Source organism: Hippoglossus hippoglossus, chromosome 7 (genome assembly GCF_009819705.1).
Source record: "Hippoglossus hippoglossus isolate fHipHip1 chromosome 7, fHipHip1.pri, whole genome shotgun sequence".
In the NCBI taxonomy this organism is placed as follows: domain Eukaryota; kingdom Metazoa; phylum Chordata; class Actinopteri; order Pleuronectiformes; family Pleuronectidae; genus Hippoglossus; species Hippoglossus hippoglossus.
Window position 1 is genome coordinate 2,060,507 of NC_047157.1, and position 23,146 is coordinate 2,083,652.

The 23,146-nt window shown below is 40.0% G+C and overlaps 1 protein-coding gene and 1 non-coding gene across 2 annotated transcripts in view; one reads left to right on the top strand and one right to left on the bottom strand.

The window, feature by feature from the left end:
• The window catches only part of plch2a (phospholipase C, eta 2a), a 186,462-nt gene that overhangs the window by 153,205 nt on the left and 10,111 nt on the right, over positions 1-23,146 (top strand). Inside the window, 11 exon segments of the mRNA XM_034591387.1 lie at positions 2,894-3,001; positions 7,007-7,162; positions 12,569-12,667; positions 13,349-13,449; positions 14,259-14,347; positions 14,544-14,726; positions 14,970-15,077; positions 15,565-15,689; positions 16,751-16,835; positions 19,295-19,441; positions 21,440-21,519. Of these exon segments, the coding sequence (XP_034447278.1) occupies positions 2,894-3,001; positions 7,007-7,162; positions 12,569-12,667; positions 13,349-13,449; positions 14,259-14,347; positions 14,544-14,726; positions 14,970-15,077; positions 15,565-15,689; positions 16,751-16,835; positions 19,295-19,441; positions 21,440-21,519 (1,281 nt within the window).
• On the bottom strand, positions 1,365-1,436 carry trnaq-uug. Its single transcript has one exon. It is a non-coding gene; the product is annotated as a tRNA-Gln (tRNA).

The following is a 23,146-nucleotide window of genomic DNA, read 5'->3' on the forward strand; positions in this document are numbered from 1 at the left end:
TATTCGACAGATTGAAGAGATGTGATTAGAGTGTTTGAATATGACAAGTGCAGGAGAAGAGCAGGAAAAATATGTTGATTGAAAGATTGAATAAAAAGCTTAAGATTTTTTTGGACTATTTGTGTGTAGTAAGAGCTGACTGCAGGCCCATTATCTGGATACACTGGTCTGATGTTATGGAAATTTTAGCAACATCTTTTTTAGTGCCATTGTTACTCCTTATCCGACTCATGCCCAATCTACCTCCTTTTCCCAAAGTTATTTTTTGGTTCGATTTTCTGGTGGTTGTTTATGTCAGTTTAGTCTGCATTATTATTATTTTTTGTTATCTTGTTTAATATTAACAATTTTAAAACACACTGACCACTCAAGCTCAAGATGTTTACTGTCACACCGATCATACCAGTACAACTGTGTGAAAAACGTTTTCTGGGAAGCATCATTCAGTAAAGGGTAGTTAAGTTATAAAGATTGAACCAATAATGAGAAAAAACCGAGTATACAATAATGAACTCAGAATACTCAGTTCATAAGAACAAATAAATACAGAAAACAGTCAAAGGTGGAATACTTGTGAAATATTGCCCAGTTATTAAGATTGCACTTGTAGTGTGAGTCTGTGTGTTGAATGTTTTATCCGGTTGTTGAATGTTGGACAGGGTTGATTGCATTATTTGTGTGAGTGTGTGGTGGGAGTCTCTGAAAAGATTCCTCTCCTCAAATACCAGTGAGGGCCTGGACAAATCTGACTGGTGAACAAACATCTCAAGATTCAAGAGTTCATTGTCATATGCACAACGATAACATTAAGCAGTCGCTTGCAATGAAATGCTTGGGTCACAGGCTCTCTTATAACAATGCTCAATCAAAATTTAAGATTTAAAATAGAATATACATATCTAAAATATATATATATACACCTAAAGAAAAAAGAAAAACAATAGTGCAAGTGTGTGCAATAGTGCAAATATGCTAAGGTGCAGAGTTATGACAGATTGGAGGAGTTTAAAAGTCTTATGGCCTGGGGGATGAAACTGTCTCTGAGCCTGGTGGTGTGGATGCTGCGGTACCGTCGGCCAGACGGCAGCAGGCAGAACAGTTTATGGCTGGGGTGATAGGGATCTTTAAAACCGGTTGGCCTTCTTCCTACACCGCTGGGTGTAGAGGTCCTCCATGGATGGTAGCTCCGTCCTTCTTCACCAGACTTCACGGATTCAGACTTCACCACCCTCTGTAAAGCCTTACGGTTGAGGGCGGTGCAGCTGCCGTACCAGGCGGTGATGCAGCCAGTCAGGATGCTCTCTATGGTGCACCTGTAGAAGTTGCAGAGAATCCTGGCATCCATGTTGAGCCTCCGCAGCCTGAGGTTCCACCGAGACTTGAACTCGGACCACTGGATTCAAAGTCCAGAGTGCTGACCATTACACCATGGAACCACGGCAGCTCTCCATTGTTGAGCTGCCCTGAATTCTTGCTCCTACAGATGCAGAGCTAACCTATAGGTCACAGTCGATGTGTGTGATCTACTCTAGGTAGCAGCCAAATTTACTTCCACAAACTTGTCCACAGAGCGACTGGTGGAGTTTGTTAAGATACTACAGGTGAAAATCTGTGAAAGCTCAAGCAGGACATGGCTCTAAAGTTTTACTATACATAAACACCCCCAGCCTCACTGTGATCACTGCTAAAACCTCAACTTCCCTTGGTCTCAGTGCAGTTATAGTTGTGATAAAGAGCACGGCATAATGTGGTAACTGCAATCTGTATAAAGGGTTGCAGCACAGTTAGCTTCACACCTGGCTTTAACCAACAGAAGCAGGGGAGCATGTTGAGGAGCAGCAGCAGCCGTCTGTTAGCAGGGGAGGGAACAGTATTCAGGTTAATGAGTCTGTATTGACACCAGATGCTTTCACTAAAGATGAGGCACTTAGCCAATACCTGGCACACTAAGTGCTGCTCTGCCAGCTGTTACAGCAGCATTACTATCTGGTGATGGCACCAGTGTACGAGCACTGTGAGGACCACTGATATGTAGCACTTTGGCTTTCCCAGCCTGCAGCCCCCAGCACTCACTGTGGGTCAGACTCTTATCACCCACATAGTGCTGCTGCAGGCCTCCACATCTATGAAACTGGGATGGAGAATGATTGCGAAACCACAGGACAAAGACCTCACTTGTTAATGAAAAATCCATGGAGCAGGCAGTGAGAGTGAATTAGAGAGATACCTGTACCTTTTGAACCCGTACATTCTTCACTGTCGAATCTCTGCTACAAATCTCCCCCCTTGAGGCCTGTCAATGACAATAATAGAAAGTCTAAATATACTCTGAATGGACGTTGTTGACCCACAGCTTTATCAGACACTAAATCCTCTGAGACTTTGCCAAACTGATGTTCAGGACGATTGACCAAGTAAAGAGGGCTAGGCAGATAAAACATGAACGCTGACTATGTTAGAAACAATTCCCTGATAAATAAATCAGATCATTTGATAAAGAATGCTTGACAATGTACTAACAACAAATTACATGTCATCCAGAGTAATACCGTAGCTCACTAATCAAAAACAATTTATCAACTTTAATGGACATTTGTAGTATTTTATACATTAGACACATTGATTAGCACTGGCTAATTCATAGCACAACATCAATACTGAAAGCAAAAGCTACACAGATTCATATTTCAGTTTCAGCCACTTAATAACAGTTGCTCCTTTTGTGGGCAAAGTTCAAATCTCAGCTCATGTTTTTGCAGCGCACTTAGCCTTGATTACACAGTGCCAAGGAGGGCGGACTGGGAGGGCGGTCCCTCGCTGGATACAATGATTAAATGAATGGTGCTGTTTGTAATTATAGTGTGAAGCTCTGACTTGTTCTTTGCTCCTCCAGGGGAAGAAACTGCCTCCCAACATTGATGAGAACGCAGAGGAAGGAGACGTGTCAGACGAGGACAGTGCTGATGAGATGGAGGACGACTGCAAGCTGATGAACGGAGATGTATGTTCCCTCTTTGTTTTCCTCCATGCACCACATTTAATTCTTCTTTCTAACAGTTACTTGTGGGCTTGTATACTTGTTTCCAGCAGATTAAATGTGATATGTGCGTCTATTTTGTTTGTACTTGATGGTTCATGTTAAAACTTTAAGCAGTGGTAATGGAGTGCTCTCCTCTCCTACCTGGTCCTTGTTCCTTTTGTTGATCTCCTGTATCTGTGCTGTTTGCTCCTGTCTTTCTCTCTGTGTGGCTATTGTTCTCATTTCCTGCTCTTCTCTTTCCCTGTTTGTCTCTTCTTCTTTTTCTTCTCTTCAACTATTGCTTGCTTCTTTCAAAGTGGAAGGTACTGTATAAAAGCTCATTCTCAACCACCTCAGAAATCTCACCAAGTCATGTGCCATATTTTCTTATTCATCCTTTCTGTGAAGGTTTAAATAGGTATATCCACATGTGTTGTGGAAGGAGTCTTTATCTGAAGCAATGCTTGGACATTTTTTTAAGAATTGGAATAGTCTCCGATTTGTGAGAACAGAGATAGTTCTGAAAATAATCATATCGATATTCTGATATTCTCTGATGGGCCGATGAAGCTAGTGAATAACACATCAGGAATACTAGGACTTGGTTATTTCAAGACACAACATTATTTATGTTTACTTCAAATGTTGGCAGCCTGTGTAAATATTCTACTAACTTTACTCAACAAATGCAATGGAAAATAATATTTAAGTTCAAACTTTAATAAGATCTTTGAAAAAAATAGTATTCAATGGCTGTGATAACAGTACTGCGCAATATATATATATATTTCTCACAAAGAAAGTGGAAAAGCAAATCCTGGATCCACTCCCTTATCCACGTCTGCACCAAATTTTAATGGGATTATTTAAAACTAATAAACAAATGCAGTCAAAAACATAACCTCCTTGGCAGAGATGCATAGTCTGGCACATAATAGAGTGCATACCTCGGCCCAAGCCCCAAAGTCACCTTCAATTGAAATCAAGTTGCACCAAATTGCACACAGTCATATAGCTGTCCCCTAAATATGGCAGATTTTTTTCAGTAAAATACATGATTCTCTGAATAATTTATGAAAATGTCAATTAATTAAAAATACTGCATCTGTCCCTTTGTCCAGATAGACACCAACATTCACAACTTTCATGGCATATACCACACCCTTCCACCAATTTTTTTTTGCATAATTGTTAAGTTAAATAGCAATTAAAACATAATCTTCTTGGCTCAGTTAATTATCCTCATAGACATGAAGAACAAGGAGTCATGCAGCAGATGGCCTGGTCCCTACAGAGACCTTATCTCAGCATCATGGAGTCAGTGTGTGATCACATGAAGACACAGAAACACTGAGACAGACTGAATCCACTGAACAACTGTGGAAACGTCTCCAAGATGCTCTGAACAAACAACTTGACAATAACCTTAAGCACTGTGCAGGTGAACTGAGGAGAACTGCTGCTGCTGCTTTATAGGAAAATAGTGTTGTTGTTTTTTTTCTTTGCATTGATAGAAACCCATCATCGTGCTTATTTTAAAAGCATTCTCTCTTAAGGTTCAGTGCCAAAAACATTTGCACAGTACCATTACAGTATTTTTCAAATATAGGTTTTTATTTAAAAGAGAAAAGTAAGTATGTTTAAAAAAAAGATGTTAAAAAATATAATTTTATTATTATAGTTCAACAAAATTCAGCAATGTTTGAAAAGGTTTATGTAAAAGATACAGAATATAGCCCCAATTACATTCATCATATATGGACAGCACTTATTGGACAACACTCAAAACACTTAATCCCTCTGTGGAGCAAGAAATGCTGCCTGTGGTCTGATACAAATCAGGGAGGTTTTTGGATTCACTCTGCCACCATGTGGCTGAATTGAGCATGTGCATAAAGGATAACATAAAGGATGTCATGCTGTAACATCTGGAAATGCTTACATTTCTGAAGTTTCCGTTGATCAACCCCTCTGGGGTTGTATTGCTTCATCTTTGCTCCTTATGAAATGTATATTCTTTTTGGATTCTGCTTGATGTAAAAGAACATAACTTTACAGTAAGAGCTCTGGTGAAGCCAGTGGACTCAAAGGGCTAGTTTACCTAGATTATAAATACATATGACATATGTTTTCCTCTTCTATCTCTAGTGGTCTGCACCATGCTAATCATTTGTGTTTTGGTCTTCTTCCACCTCAGGATGAGTATTTCCTCTGAATAATCCGCAGAACACACTGCGAACAGTTTTCATTTGAATGATTTTTTTAATTAGAGGTGATGTGGGTAAACTGCCTTATTAATTAAAAAAAAAAAAAAAGATATATATATATATATTGTTAGGATACCGTACATATACATCATACACTGTCATACTCTCACATGTGGGATGAGTTACGGGACTGAAGCAGCCATTCCTTGAATGGTGTGGGAAGTTTATTCAACATAATGTACTGTATCCGGTTTCAACCTCAGTGAGCTTGACTTCAGGATCTTGCTCAATGTGTTTTCTCTCTTTGTCTCGTGGGACCAGAGACTTTTTCAAAAATCCTCTACAGTGGGAACAGAAAAAGCAATTGTAATGTGATGGAAATTTCTGCATTTGGGTAATGTTTAATGGAAGAACAGACATGTATGTATAGGATGTGATAAACAGATGTGTTTATCTAAAAGGTCAGCGGTGAGTTAATGTTAGGTTTGCGATTATCACTCCAGGGCCTTTACTTGTATGGCCTTGGAAGGCCTGAAAGTTGATGGTGTCTCGGACATCTGGTGTTGGGATTTCACCCCAGGGGTCACTCCAGGGGTCTGGGCCAGAGATGAAGCCAGGACGTCCCCCACCGTAATGAAACATCAAAGAAGCTGATGAGTAACTTCTCTTTAGCTAGTGGGAGGGGGCTATGAGCTATAAGAACACAGCGCTGAGGAGTGTTCTTGGCTCTTTGTATAATGTCCTTCTGATGATTGTACATTGAGTCCATCTGCAGATGTAGAATTAAACTTACCGAAAGACAACTGTATGACTTTGTGTTTGATTAATAGAAAATTGCCAAGACAGTAAACAATAGCAAATGGCATGAAGTTCTTTATTGTTACTACCAAGGTGGACTAGCTGAGGTTCTACAGCTGCTCTGCCGGTAATTCTGCTTCATTTCCAGTGTGACTGAGGGTTTTGCACATTTATCTTTGCATTCCTTACTTTGAATACTTTTTGAGCATTATCACACTGACATATCCACTGTCATTATTCAAAGTAAAAATTTCATGGATCCAGCATTCATCAGTTCATCAGTCTTTTGGTCATTTTGAGCTTACAAAACATCAGGAAATGGGGTGGAAAAGGACCATTGCAATCTCATGTGACGTCTGAGAAAAACAATCTTGTTCTCAGGAAACTAATACTTTTGGGCATATTGGCTTAATAATGACATCAATGATTATTAGATTATCCATTTTTTGTCAAACATTGTAGTAGGCCTCCATCTTTCCTCACCTCAACTAATGTCATGTCATGTTAATATGTCCACTTTTACAAACTAATAACTGTTAATCAACATTGTACGCTTATAAATATATATATATATATATATATACACACTGGTCAAAAAAATTAAGGGAACATTAAATCGTCACAGTATAACACCCAGTCAGTTAGAAGGTTTGCTGTGTCTCCCAGCACAGTCTCAAGGACAGGAACAGAGGGGACAGGAGGAGCACTGCCAGAGCCCTACAGAATGACCTCCAGCAGGCTACTGGTGTGCATGTGCCTGACCAAACTGTCAGAAATAGACTCCATGAGACTGGTATGAGGGCCCGACGTCCTCTAGTGGGACCTCAGTAAAGATTTTCAACTTGAATAATTTGTTCACCAAGATCCGATTTGTGATTTAAGTGTTCCCTTTTTTTGGAGCAGTTTGTGTATATAGGAGCTGTTGAGGTTACCCTTCTTTATCATGTGTGTAACTGTCTCTGTGTAACTGTTCATCCTCCAGACATCTGCCAACAGAAAGCAGGTGGAGAACATGGCCAAGAAAAAGCTTGACAACCTGATGAAGGAGTCAAAGATTCGAGACAGAGAAGACCCAGACAGCTTCACCATCACAGCCCTCCCTCCAGCTGGGAAGCCCTCGGAGAAGACTGGCTCGAAGGTAAACACAAGTTCAAGTCAAAAGCACACAGCATGGAGACGGAAAAGAGGAATGACAGAATTTGATAGAATTGTAGCTGGAGGAAAAACACCATGCTTTAATTCAAAGGTACTGCAAACACACGGAAAAAACAAATTTATATATTTAAATACATTTCAGGTTTGGACTGCTGCAGGGGGTAAAAGTGAGCAAAGCACTCAACTGTCTCTTCCTCATTAAAACAAACTTTCTCCTGAAATCCCCATTTGACAGAAACAGGGTCTGCACCAGACAGATGCCAGTTCAAATCCCTGAGCGAGCTGTGACACTGACTGATGGATTAGTAACACTAATCTCTCGCTCTCGCTCTCGCTCTCTCTCTCTGCCATAAAAAGTAAAAAAAACTCCAGTAGTCATCACTTGACAGCTCTGCTCCTCTCTTCGCCCAAGTGTCCCAGGCATTCGGCTGCAGATCCCATGATCCGACTACAGAGCAGTTATCCATCTCAGGCCCTGGTTTGTTTTGGTACCAACCACACCACGCTCAAACTGGCTTCTCATCATCTTAGTGTTCTTGGGATAGACACTGATCCCCGAACTGCTGACTGTGTGTGAATGGTGGTTATATAAATGCATTTCAGTTCCTCCCAGTCTCCCCTCCAGGGTTCTCCATTGCTGCCTGTGAGGCATTAGAGTGAACCAGGAGAACTCAGATGATCTGAATGAGACTTCACCCTCAGCCAGTCAGTGTCACACATGGTTACAGTGAAAAGTGAAGCTGCTCATATCTAATGCAGACTTTCATGGTGCAGTTTCACTGAATGATATGTATGATAAGCTTAAAAAGTTAAATATTCGTACATTCAGGGTGGGTTATCCTCTGAAAGCATATCACAGCCACACCAGAAAAACAAAAACAGACCAGTATAACGGGAAAAATCTATTACCTATATCTATACCTTTCTTGTAACAATATATAGCATATTGTGATAATTTGCAATATTAAATTGTAGTGAAAATATGTCTCACGTTAACCATGTGTGAAATATGAAGAGATGTGCAGAGAATGCTAAATCAAGGAATATGGCTCTTTCATATTCTTAACATGGCGAATGATATTGTGAGAAAAATTAGTTTTCTAAAAAGGAAAATGAGTCCAAGTCTCGTTCCTAATGATAATGTATATAACATATATCATTTTAACCAGCTTGTATTAGGATTGAGCAATATGACTTAAAATCAGTATATAATTATTTCAAACTTTTACCTTGATTACAATTAATGAACGATTATGTAATATAAATAAAATATAATTATCTGTAAGAGTGAACCCTCTGTACTGCCCAGTGCGGACTGGAAAAATCTGAATAATCCACAGAACGCAAACAGTTTTCATTTGAATGATTTTTTAAGTAGAGGTGATATGGTTAAACTGCCTCATTAATTGTCTATATATATATCAATTAATAAGGCAGTTTGTTTCAATGAGGAAGAGGCACTTCAGTGCCTGGCATGTAACATATACATCATACACTGTCATACTCTCACATGTGGGATGGGCTACAGGACTGAAGCAGCCATTCCTTGAACGTAGTGGGAGGTTTATTCAACATAATGTACTGCATCCTGTTTGAACCTCAGTGAACTTGAGTTCAGGATCTTGCTCAATGTTTTTTATCTCTTGACCTCTTGAGACCTGAGACTTTTCCCCAAAAAACCTCTACAGTAGGAACAGACAAAAAAAATGTAAACAATAGAAAATGGCATGAAGTTCTTTATTGTAGTTTGAGGACTTTACTGTAACTGATACTGTGAATGGCTGAGGTTCTACAGCTGCTCTGTCTGTAAAAAAACATGAAATGGGGTGAAAAAGTATAGAAGTATATAGTGTGGTGCAATAATGCATTAAACGTGATACCATAAAATGGTGTGCCTTTCGGCATTCAATAAATTTGGTTATCAAAATAAAATATTGAATATTAATATTAAAAATATTAATATTAAATAATAACTTTAATTGATTAAAGTTACCTCGGGGCACCACCCTTCAAAGGAAGGGAAAAGATAGCCAATTTATTGATTAAGTCTCATAAAGTACTAACTACAAATTTGGAACTCTTTAACAATTAAATTAATAACTATAACCAAAATTACCATATAGATAGTTAGCTAAGTTGAGGGATATGGAGTTCTTGGCAGTGTAGAGGTTGGCAAAATTCACTTATGCAACATTAATGAAAAAACATTTGTGAAAGAAAAACATTTATTATGAATATAATAAAGTATAAAACGGTGTACTTACTAAACAAAGATAGGTATGTGAGTATGCATGTGTGTGTGTCTGTGTGAGTCAGCGTGCTTCCAAAATGGCGGCTGGCCAAAGAGATAACACCCTCCCCCCTTTGGAATGTTTTATGACATGTAGCGGGGGTCAGAGATAATTAGGTGCTGCGATATGCGTGTGTCTGTGTGTGTGCCAAATTAGAGAAAGTTACTAGATGCATGCAAGGAAAGACTGAAGAGCATAACTAACATTAACTTTCAAATAACTTGTAACCACAATATCACAGCAACACAAATCAAACTTATAAACATCACACAGAATCGAATAAACAGTCTTTGCTTAGCCTAGTATAAGTATTAAGCCCAGTTGTGTTACCCGTCCGTGGAAAGGGGAAAAAATAAGTTGCTGTGCAGTTCGCAGTTCTGTGAAGTCGTCTTGCTGGTTTGTGGCTCCTGCCTTCGTGGTTCTGTTGGGCTGTGCAGCTCAGTTGCTGTTTGAAGTTCTCCTGCAGGACATCGCGTCGCTGCTTAAAGGGGACATAGCATGCAAATTCCACTTTGTTAGTGCTTCTACAGGTTAATGTGGGTATCTGGCATGTCTACCAACCCAAAAACTCTGGGAAAAAAACACTTGCGCGTTTTGTTATGGTTCCTCTAAGTCAGAAACGTCATGCTTGAGCGACTCGATTGAGCTTCCTGGGTTTTGTGTCATAACAAGGCACTGGAAGTCTCCCTACATGGCCTTGGCCCACCCCCAACTCCTGTCCCCCCACACTCGTTTCGCCGGGTTTACACCGGACGCAGCGAGGCTGCGAGGCAGCGCAGCGCCGTTCCCAAGCACGCAGCCGCCTGGCTGTTCACACGGGACGAGCATTTCTCCGCTGGTCAGCCCGCGATTCACTCACATGTGGCATTTGTCTGGATCGTTGGGATTGGGAGGCTGCAGCAGTTGCTCGGACCCTCTCCCATGCGTGAGCTGGAATTTGTGTCAGCGCCACACAGCCAGCAGTGTGGAAGACTTCCGCAGTGTTCAGCACTACTGTTACACTGGCACAAACAAACAGAGCCCCCCCACTCGTTACACCGGGTTTACACGGGACGCTGCGAGGCAGCGCAGCGCCGTTCTCCAGCACGCAGCCGCCTGGCTGTTCACACGGGACGTGCATTTCTCCGCGCTGGTCAGCCCCATAGACTGTATATATAAGGTCAGCCCGCGATTCTGCTTTCTCCGCTTGTTGTTGTACCCGTTGAATGTCGGGGTTCGGGGGTAAATGATGGTCTTCATAGCCCCCCCCACCCCTCTCTTTCTCTCTCTGTCTGTCTGCTTGTGTGCTTGTAGTGGATGGGCAGAGGGGGACATTTAATTATGTGATTGGGAAAATTAAAATTCCAGGACAACAGAAGGGGAATACAAAGTATGGGATGCATATTTGATAATTTATATCATATAAAATATGTAATTTATATCGTTTAAAATCATGGGGGGAGAGGGGGGAGGGGGGAGCTGGCTCATTAGCATTTAAAGGAACAGGCACTCAAAACAGGTCACTCTGTGGAGGGCTGTTTTATACAGGGTAAAAAGGGTGCTGTTTTAAATGATCCTTGTGGTATTTTGACCAAAGTATGTTACAGACATTTCATTAAGACCCCAAGGAACCATATCAACTTGTGGTAAAATGGGCATGCTATGTCCCCTTTAAAGGTTGGTAGAGCTTGGATTGCGAGGAGGTTTCCTTGGTGAGATGAGCTGGAAGCTGCAACTCTCCTCCATGATGTTGATTTGAGTTGAAAGAGTGAGCGGGACCGTCGCCCTTCTCCTCTGAGAGGATTCGTGGAAGGCCGGTGTGCTCCTCTCGAAGAGGTGAATGGAAAGAGGCTGGACAGCCTTCTCCCCTCGGAGGGATTGTAGAGAAGAGAGGGGGAACAGGCCTTATATTGGCCCAGTGACCTCACAGGTCATGGGGCCCAGAGTGACCAATAGGAGTTGAAACTTGTGCTTCAGGCTTTTGACTGCACATATAGGCCAAACTTTATTTTACAAATTCCATGTCCCAACAATAGCATGTATAGTATGCATATATCTACTGTACAGGGCGGACTGGAGAATACATTCAGCCCTGGATCTGTAGGTATAGGGGGGACATAATGTGATAAGTTTTCATGTTGTTTTAACATGAAAACGTCCTTTCACAATATTACTGACCCACTGACCCATTGTTCTTCTGCCATGGTAGTGTAACTTGAGAAAAATAAGTTTGCAGTTTGCAGTAGTTTGACTCGTTTACTCACTATAGTTTTCACTCATGATCAGATATTTAAGCTTAGCACACTGAGTGGTATCTCAAATGTGCACACCAATTGACCAAGAGAGCTTTTTAGAATCTTATTGTTATCACATACACTTGGAACCAACTCTTCTCCAGTATTCAGAGAGAGGAAATCAAGGCTCACTGCCCAGTGATTTGTTCTGACTTGTATCTCCCCATCCAACTTCCACAGCTTTTATTTGGAAATAGAGTTGAAATACAGATCCTCAATTATTGTTTGATTGCAAGGTTAAAACATGTTTTGTGAGCAGCTGAAAAATAAGTACAGATACAAAGAACACTGCACAGATAAAGATATTAGCTTAGCTCCAGCAGTCAGTGCAGTGTCCAGTGCCACATTCTGGTGTTATTCTACATGTGAGTAGGGCATCAATAGAATGACAGTGGAGTATTTCCTTCAATAACTATTACACCTAGTTATATTTCTAATCATTTTCAGTCCTCAACCTTTTAGAAAAATCGCTCGTGCTCAAATAGAATTGTTGACATGCAAGTAGAATCATTTCTACTGTTGCTTCCGTGTTTGTTGAAATTCTTATTGCTGTCATGTTTGTGATGACTATTGTCTTGTTTTGAATTCACATTAAGTGGGGAATCAAAGACAAGTGTTCCAGAGCACTTGGACTGATTTCTTTCTCGGAGCAGCCAGTTTGAATTCAGTAGACTTAATCCTCCCAAACAAGTCTTAGTTTAGTAGAATACGTGCGAAAAATGTGGCATAATCTTAAAGATAAACAAATACCCTTTTCCCATTTTCAGTTACCATTTTTAAAAATGTTTCCTTACACATCATGCTAAGGTTATCCTCTGCTGTCAGGGTAAAAGTGAGGATGGGACGGACACAGCGGACGAGGCTAATCCCAGCAGCAACAAGCATTCAAGCCGTTCCTTCATCGGGAGCTTTTCAAAACGCAAGGTTGGCTTTTTTCTTTTTTACTTCTCTCTCTGCCATGTTCTGTTTTCTGCAGAATCCTCCTCCTGTATATCTCCTCAATCCTCCATCTTCTGCGATGTGAAGAAACTGTCTCCTTGTTATCTGACACATTTATATGGTCAGAAAACAATGTTAAATTCATCTAAAATCACATCTTTTTGTATTTTTTCAAAAACTATATACAAATGTATAAACTAAAAACATGTATCAAAGGCTTTAACTTGACTTCATTTTGTGTCTGTGCTCTAATTGCTTTTCTCAGGTTCCCATCAGACCTGGGTCTCCAATTTTAGTGTTTCAAAAATATACACCTAACCCCAACACTTTTATTTTCCCTTTTGAATCTTTTCAGAAGGGATACATTGACTTTTAAAAAAATATTTTTTGGCCTTTGGTGTTTATTTTATAGAGTCAGTGAAAAAGAGAGAGGAAACTGTAAGAGAGCATGGAAATGACCTTTAGTGAATGGTCCAGCCAGCAGGTAGCTAAACTAGGAACCTGCTGCTTAAGGCGTATGCTCCCACATGGGATACGCCCATATACATTGACAGCTTTAAACTTTAACCTTCACTTATAATCAAAACCTGATACACTTAAAAAAGGGACTCACAAATTTTCTTTGGTCCCTCATTTTGTTTAGCCCTTTTTTTATTGTTTCTGCAGAAAAAAATGACCAAGCTGAAGAAGTCATCGAGTTTTGAAGACACAGATACTGATCAAGAGAGCACAAGTAGTGCTTCCCGTGTCCCCCTGCACCACAGCAAGTATGCTACACACAGACACACACACAAACATCTTGCAGTGCGGTAGATCATCCATTAACCCATTAAGACTAAGGGCACAGAATAAAAACACTCTTAAACCTCAGGACCATTTGAAAACAACCGCTTGACTCTTTCTGATCTTTCTGAAGAACTGACAGAATTGCCAACATTTACAAAAAAAAAACATTGGTAAAACATTTGGCTTTCATTGTAAATTTACTTTTTCCCTACATTTTGTGAATATAAAAAATATCTTCCCCCTCCTCCTCAAACATGTCTCTTACCAACCTTGGACAGCAGGAACATCTTCTGATCAGAAGATGTTCCCATGTCATTGTGATTTTAATTGATGTTTTCGTTAATGAAACTGTTATCGGCTTCAATATCGCTGCCGTCTGAAATTGTCTGAAACATTAAAAACTTTTTTGCAGGCTAAAGCCTTACAAAAACACTACATATCCCATAATGAGCCCCGCCTTCACCGCAAGTATTTTTAGCAAATCATATTGTATTTAATTTGTCCTGAAAACAATAACATCGTGAATGAGACTCGTGTAGGGATGCACTAAAGGGAGAAGCACCCAGTCTTATACACACATATGTTACATCCGCTCTAAATGGCTTAAACAACATAAATGAGTTGTCATCAGCTTTAATATAAATATTTCGACTCCGGGATTCTTTTGGTGGTCAGGATGTGGCATATTCAGAGTAGGCCTTTAGGCAAGGCCCTTAATGCTACTAGCCCACTAGCCGTGTGTGTGTGTGCACTTTTGTAATCTGTTGTAATTTCTATGTTTCCCTCACAGAAAGAAGAAGACCATGAAGTTATCTAGAGCTCTGTCTGATCTGGTTAAATACACGAGGTCGGTTGGTCTCTATGACATTGAAGCAGAAGGTGAGCAGCTCTCTGAACAGTTGTTCACTTTACTTACTCAAATACATGAGCTCATGGGGTCCATTGTGATGATATTCACACATTCAGCGGTTTCAAACTTCATATGAAATCCCTGTTTGTTGAATCCTACGTTTGAACTGAATGGAAATGTATGAGCCTAATGCAGAAACCAAAGATGTCTTTGTGTTCCTGGCAGCCAACTGCACCTGGCAGGTGTCGTCGCTCAGTGAGACCAAAGCCCATCAGGTGATGCAGCAGAAAGCTACGTCCTTCATCCACTTCAACCAGCGGCAGCTCTCCCGCATCTACCCGTCGTCTTATCGTGTGGACTCCTCCAACTTCAACCCTCAGCCCTTCTGGAACGCAGGCTGCCAGCTCGGTATGAGCTTAACCCGACTCCCCATGTGCACCGTGTTTTCAAGATTCAAACACTGCTCCCACTGTCATTATATATTCAGGCTGTTTGTCAAGACTTTGGTGAACAGTCTTTTTCTGTTGAGCAGCTGCTGTGGTAAGAGCAAAAGGGTCACCAACACTGCAGCTGCTCAACAGAAAATGACTGTTAGCCTGCGCATGGAAGTAAAATACCCAACAATAAATACGAGAACTACTTTGATTTCAGTTGCACTCAACTACCAGTCAGAGGGCCGGGTCCTGCAGCTCAACAGAGCCAAGTTCTATAGCAACGGCAACTGTGGCTACATCCTAAAGCCTGTCTGCATGTGTGAAGGTCAGTAGATAAAAACTAGACCTCATGGGTTTCTTCATTCTGTAATTTCATCTTTGCACTGTCACTGCTCATTTTGGTTATATGTGAGCATTAGGAGCATTAATACAACAGTCAGAGTTGTCATTATGAATCATAAGAAGAGTAATTCTGAATACATACACCATGCTGTGGGGCTTGTGTAATTTGTAGCACATATAATCTGTAGTTTATATTTCAGACAAAAACACAATTATGTTAAAGAGATGTTTAAATAAGTTTTATTAAGAATTGGTTTGAAATGTTTTTTATGCTTTACAGTTTGTTTCAAAGGCCTTTCTTAAATCCCAAATTTTACATTTCAGTGAATCATTTATTGTTCTATAAGATTTTTCAATTCTATAAGATTTTTCAATTCAAAATGTTAAAATATTTAATTTTGGAATGACCTGTTAAATTGAGTAAGTGAATCATTACGAATAACCTGTGTACTTCCTTCTATGCTCTGCAGGTGCCTTTAACCCCAACCTGGAGGACCCGCTGCCAGGTCAGATGAAGAAACAGCTGGTGTTGAAGATCATCAGCGGACAACAGCTGCCCAAACCCAAAGACTCTATGTTAGGGGACAGGGGAGAGGTAGGACACCTGTACACATCTAGTCTCCTTTGTTCTAAGTTAATTACACATACACTCAAATATATAAATGCCCAAAAAATATATTTGTTTGCTGAAAGCATTTCAGTCAGTATATGCCTGTAAAATGTTCCCTGTTTTAAATAATCTCAAATCAATAGGATTGATTTTTGCTGTTAAATAAGTAAAAAAAAAGTAACACCACCAAAAAAAAGTAACACCACCAATGTACCATACAGCTTTGTGCACCACTGCTGACTTATTTCCCCATTTTTTTTAAATGTCAGTTGTGAGTTAGACAGTGTTAGAAGAGTGTGGTGATAACTCAGGTGAGTACTCTCTCTAGGGAAAGCTAAATTGACAAGCCAGATGGCTTGTTATACAGAACCATCTGTGAACGTTTCTTTAAAAACTGAGGCAAAAGACACTTTTAAAAAATGTCTGGTAGGCGATAGGATGAAGTTTCTGTTTATCACTATATATCACTGCTGTCAAAGTCAGTCAGGAGAAAAATGTTCAGTGTCGTTCTTTGTTCTTCTTTCAATGAAGCAATAATCTCCAATTCTGATATAACTTATGCTCCAGCAGCATCGACGCTAACATCCTCGAAAATGTTGTTAATAAAACAATCACTTCTTGCTGTCATCACACCATGCCTGTCTCTGCCTTAAGTTCCTGCCTCATAGGACGATAATTGGTCCAAACTTCCATGGTTTGGCCACAAGCAAACAGCTGTGAGACTGGAAAGATGGATTCTTACCTGTGATAAATAGGGTTAGGTATTATTCTGGTTTTACCTGATACCTGATAAATCAATACCTTTTTGAAGCAGGTCTGGGGCCTAATTGGTGCCAGAACCAATACTTTTTATTGGTTAAGTATACTTAAAGGGATAGTTCACCCAGAAATGAAAAGGTGCATTCAGGGAGCATCAGAAATGCTAACGTCCGCTAGCTTAGCCACCTCTGGTGTACTTTTAGGCTTAAAACACGGTGGAATTTACCTCGTCTTTGAACGTTCTTGGAACTCTGCAACCTTAATGCTGTGAAACGTCTTTCTGTCAGATCATTGATCCCTTCGTGGAGGTGGAGATCATTGGCCTTCCAGTGGACTGCTGCAAGGAGCAGACCAGAGTGGTGGATGATAATGGTGAGTAGATGAACAGTTGAATTTTTCTGGTTCATCCATCTTTCCAAACTATTTGATACTATATACCTTTTTTAAACTTGTGATGTTCCTATATGATTTTATATGTAAGTCTACAATAATCTAAAGCTAAACCTAGTGTGCTCAGAGGCAGCTTCGACCATACCACCCCTTCTCTGCATGTTACAGTACAAACTCGAAAGCAGCAAAATAATAAGTCAGTATAAATTAATTATTCGATGATGTCTCCGGATCGTTCCTCTCACTTTAACCCTGATGACCTGACTGTGCGCGTCACGTTACGTCTCGTGTTGTGTAGCAGGTTTAAACATGTGTCTCATAAACTCTAGAGCGAATAAAACTAAGACAAAGTAAACATCGGCCCTGTACGTGTCCTAATAACTCATGATCAGTGTTGGTGTTTATTGTTAAAGTGTAAAGTGAGTGCAGGTCAGAGGGGGACTGAGGAGGAAGCCGAGCCTTTGTCAAAGAACGTCCTTTTTAAAGAGAGTCTGTCCTGAAGCAGCAGTGTTATAATTATTCAGCGGTGGAAACCCGCTAAAACTATGTTGCGGAACATGTTTATATTCAGTCTCTGCAGTCGTCCACCTTTCTGCAGGAGCCCAAACATTAACACGTTCTGTGTGCGTCAACCTGACCTGATGTGCCAGCTCTACTTGCAAGTGGACTTAAATTAGAGTTACTTTGTCACACAATGGTTGTGTGGCAGTTTGTTTTCCCTTTTTTAAGCTGAGCATACAGGGTCCTCCATTCTTAGGAGGATACAAATATTTTCTTCAACTTGGAAAGTTAAAACTCTCAACAATGTGAGTCAGAGGGTGATATTGAACATTACCTGCATTTGAAATTAATTTGCTCCTGATCCTGTTCCGACCTAAATGACAGCCTAACTATTTAAAAAGATCACTGATAATGATATTATAACACCAATATGAAAATCATTGTTGCCAATCCAAGCAGATGCTGATTTCTTACTTGTCAAACTATTATTAAAGATATCTTAAAATAACAATTTGACTGGTCATAGAGGTAGAATGGATATCAATAATGATGTTATGATTTCATTAAATATCAAAATCTGTTTGGATGAATCTTGAATTGTTACCTTTAATGGCTGCAGTGGAATTGCAGATATCTTGAATTATTGCGACTTGTCAATAAATACACAGTTGTTGGGTAAACCCTATTAAATCTTTATACATAACATTTCTGACCACACTTGCCAGAGGCCAAACGGCTGTGAAGTTTTGAACCAGAGGGCAGTGAAACATTGCTTTTCATCCTGTTGTTAAGTTACTCTGTGAAACTGTGGAATAATAGACCAAGATCAACTCACCTTTCATCTTTGCAAACGGGGTGATGTACGTGTTTATTGTGAGGGATTCTATCACGAGTGGTCTGTCTGATCGGGTTGTATATCACGGTGCGAACAGCATGCACATTTCTCCTTTCTCTCTTATTAATGCCTTTCTTCATCATCTATCTGTGATGTGAAAACAACAGATTTCCATCCAGTCAGAGAAAGCTAAAGTGTGTGTCCTGCTCATATAGTTCACTATGTCACTCCTGCAGCTGCTGACAGTGCAGGTGGAACATGTGATACAGGCTGATAAAGGAGTTTAATGTGGTGCTGAATTGGAAAAAAAGGAACAACTTGACAGTACAGTCGTCATAATGCTTGTCGGCAATGAAACATGAAAGGAACAACAAGAGCAAACTGAGCTGCAGCCTTCATGCCCAAAATCCCGGTTTTGATTTAAATCATACAATCAGAGTTGAAATACGCCTTTAATTAGCTGAGAATTGGCCATTTTACACTGCACCATACAATTAATTGCTGTCCTGATCTTTTTCTTCTTATCTGAGTTGCTTTTTTGTACATGAATTGACTCACAGGCTGGATAAATTGCCCCCCCCCCCCGATATAGTTCAAGATAAGTCATTAACTACTGACCAGTTTCCTGTGGATGCTCTGTTCTACTACAGTGCTTCACTGCTGGGATTTGTGAACTGAGCCACACATGATGTCCCGGTGTTTGTTTGAGGGGATCTGTGGTTTGGTGTAGTACACCTTTGTCATACGATTACTGTTAGTGTATGTGCGGTTGGAGCTGTCTGAATGCGTTCTGATCTGTAATTGATTAGCTCAGCAAGAGTGGAGACATGCACAGCCAGCACCTCTCTGTCAACACACACACACACACACACGCACACACACACACACACACACTGAATAATTGATGAGTGCTGAGCTCGCTCTCTAACTTTGTCCTGAACCATCCATTCTCTCTGTCCTCCATCTCTATTACTTTCTCTCTGATTTTTTATTTGCTCACACTCTTTTTATGTCCTGTCTCATTTTTTTCTTCCATCTTTTCCATTCCCCTCCGCCCCTCCATCGTCCTCCTGCACCCTTGCTTCCTCGGGGCGGTCTCATGAAGGGTTCAACCCGATGTGGGAGGAGACTCTGGTGTTTACGATCAACATGCCAGAGCTGGCCCTGGTGCGTTTCCTTGTGTGGGATCATGACCCCATTGGCCAGGACTTCATCGGCCAGCGCACCATCGCCTTCAACAGCATGATGCCAGGTAAGACATGATGCAGCACCTCATTTAAGATGGAACTGCTTATGCAGATCATGTTTCTATGCTGACCTCTAAAAGCTTTGATTTAGTTTTTGTTTCTCATGTTTACATGGAAATTCTATTTCATTCAAGAAATGAGCTGTTATGGTAAAGATGTGAAAATCAGGCATGAGCATGGCTGCGCTCTCATATCATGACATTTTGAAATAATATATGTATTTAAAATGATCAGTGCTACTCTGGTCTTTTGTACTGATTCTGCCAATTGCTGTTTGGTATACTATGTTGTTAAGAATCACTTTAGCAGAGTTTATTAACAGAATAGATTGACATTTTGTAAAATTAGCGAATTCTGGTTCTTTGAGAGAATGAGATGGGAAGAGGGATATTAAGTACATTGCTGGAGAATGAATGTGGTTTGGCTAGCTTAGCATAAAGATTAGAGGCTAGCTGGCTATGCCAAAGGTTAGAAAATACACCTGACAAAACCACTGAAAATAATATGTCTCTTTTTCAATTATTTAACCCATACAAGAGATGTCGCATGCCGACTCAACTGATAATCATTGCACAGATTACATTAACTTAAATGCACCATAGGCAGCTGTTTCATATGGGCTAATAGATGTATTTAATTGGACACATTTTTGCAAATAGTCAATATTAAGGAATGGAAACTGTGGACAGAAAACCCAGGACTTCCCTAATTCATAAACAGAAAGATTAAAGTAAAAGTAAAACATTTTATAAATCTGCCCGGCACTCTTTTGTAGCATCTCCAACTATAGTAGAGTTTCCAGCTACGACTTGGTAAAGGGAGCAGCCAAAAAACTGTGATCACTGTCAAGAACTGGCTCAATGATGAGATGGCACAATATACTTTACTGATCAAATACATTAATAGCATATATTTTTTCTTATAAAAGGTTTTTACAACTAGAAGACCAGACTAAACAGCAGGTGTAGTTGGAGACCTTATTAGCATGTTTGGAAACAGAGAGCTCAGTGTCATCTACGTAGAGGTGGAACTAGGGTTGGGCGATATGGAAAAACATCTTATCACAATAATTTTTTTCATATTAGTGGATATCGATGTATATCGCGATATTAATAAAAAAACGTGACCTAATAACTTCTGAACAGTGATGGTGTTTATTGTTAAAGTGTGAAGTGAGTGCAGGTCAGAGAGGGAGTGATAAGGAAACCGACTCCGACAGAGACACAGGACGACCGGACCTTTAGTGAGCGTCTGTCCTGAAGCAGCGGTGTTAAACTCGCTAAAACAATGAACGTAGCGGAAAACATTAATCGATTTTGATCAGTCACTGCATCGATGCAGAGTCGTCGACCTCAATGCAGGAGCCCAAACATTAGTATGTGTGTCAACCTAACATGACGTGGCTGTAACTCTATTCCTTTCACGTGATTGGTTCGGCACAGCGCTATTCTCATTATCATTGGCTGTTCGTGTTGTCTGCTAAAACATAGATGGTAGAGTTCTATCGACGTTATATCGACCATGTCGTATATAAAACTTTAAGTGACCATGTCGATTATTGCGATATAAAAGTTATATCGCAATAATTATCTCTATCCTTTTATCGCCCAGACCTATGTGGAACTTAATGCTGGAAGCCGCAAATTTGACCATCCAGCAGAAGCATATAAACAGAATGGTACTGGGCCAAGTATAGGTTCTAGAGGGACACCATACCATAAAGTATTGAGGGTATCTGTTATTGATTTTGTTAGATAAGATCTGTACCTCAATATACTATGTTATGGCCTCTCAAAATCCAGTAAATGTATCTGATCCATGATGCTAGTGAGGAGTTTGATTCAAATCATTGGCTAGAAGTAGAACATAAACATCAGAAAAAAAGTATCATGTGGATTGGCCTTTGTGGCACATACATGTGATTGATACAACACACATTTATCTAAAGCCATGTGTTTGACTGACTGATAATGTGCCTGTTTCTCCGATGTGTCTGTATGAAGGTTATCGCCATGTGTACTTGGAAGGTATGGAGGAGGCGTCAATCTTTGTTCATGTAGCTGTGAATGACATCACTGGTAAGGTAAGTACTTCAATGAAAACCAGCTGAAAACAATAAAAAATGTGTTATCTGTTACATTGACTCATCTCCAATTTGTGAGACTCCCTGTGTAAGAGTTTAATGCAGAAAACCAATCACAATAGATTTGTGTATGCATATTTTATCAATATTTTATGTTGAGATTTATAATATTTCAGCCAATAACTTAACAACAAAACCTTTTTGAAGGGGGATCCTCAATCAAAGGCAAACTTAGAAAAAGGATGATGATATTAATAATAATTCAGAATTGTTCAAGAATGATCAGCAGACCAGTTGCATTGTGTGTGTGGGACTTGTTCACTGGTTGCTGCAGGGCTATTGTTTGATCTTCAGAACGATGTTGGTCATACTTTAAGAATTTGTTTCCATTGCTGCTATATGTTTAAACAGATTTGTATTTTCATAATATTTAGAGAGCTTTTATTATTATATTATATCATATTTATTAAGATTAACAATAACATTAAAGTCAAACCTTATTGCTGGCTGAAATAGATCAACATTATTTAGAAAAAAGTGCTGTGCAGCTTTGGTGAAAAACTGAACACGCACAGTTAAAACAACCCCAGACATAGTCAAACTCTGCACATTGTAAACAACCATTACCACTGATGTCATACATGGTGTGATGGACTTATATGAAAATATTGATATTTTTCTGATTTGTATGCCCAAAAAATGTGCCCCCCTTTGCCCTTACTGAAGTGTATCTTTTGGGTCAGTTTTATTTAGCTCTTTACGTCCAGTGGAAAGGAACTCCTTCAGACAGCTAGCATATAGTGATATTTTAGACGATGGTTTCCTGTCATCTTTGTGTCAATATTTTGTTTATTTTCTGTTGAACATGAAAGTGCCCCCATACACAAAGCCTGCTCCATAAAACGTTTTTCCCACTCAGCTGTGGATGACCTAAACCCCATCCAACAGCTTCAAGATGCAAAGTACCACCCACTATGAGACCTTACTGCCTCACATTATATGATATTTGTCAGCTTGCAGTCTCCTGCAGTCATTATATTCATGCAGGTAGAATACCAAAGCTTTATTGTAAAATATTCATAATTTCAGCTGAACCATTTACTTTCACTACATTGAAAGTGGTGCTGCAGCAGTTTCTGGTCACATGAATAATACCCTGTTTCTTTTTTAAAGTTTTATTCTTAGGTTATAAATAATGTAGGTGTCACTATCTCCTGTTAACCCTTTAGTTTCACTGCACTCAGCCGTGTCTCCAGACAAATGTAAATGACCTCTCTGTTGTTCATTGTCCTTGCTTTGAACTTCCTCTTTCTCAGCTGTTGCCATGTGCCTCCTGTTGTGATTTCTCTCTTATTCCCCCCCCCCCACCCATTATTTTCTTTCTTTCTTTCATCATCCCCGTCTCTGATTTTCGCTCTCTTCCTGTGTCTGTTTGTGATTCCAGTGGACCCCTCTTTTTCCAAATGCACCATTTAGAGGCAAGACATTTTTAGGAGCCCTGAAGCTGCCGCTCAGAACTCAGGTGTAGTGAGACCCAGTCAGCATCTTGCATGAGCCGCACTCCACCCTCTTGCCACCTAAGTGACACCCCCCCGTTCACACCCCCTTTTATCAGCCAATTTTAAGC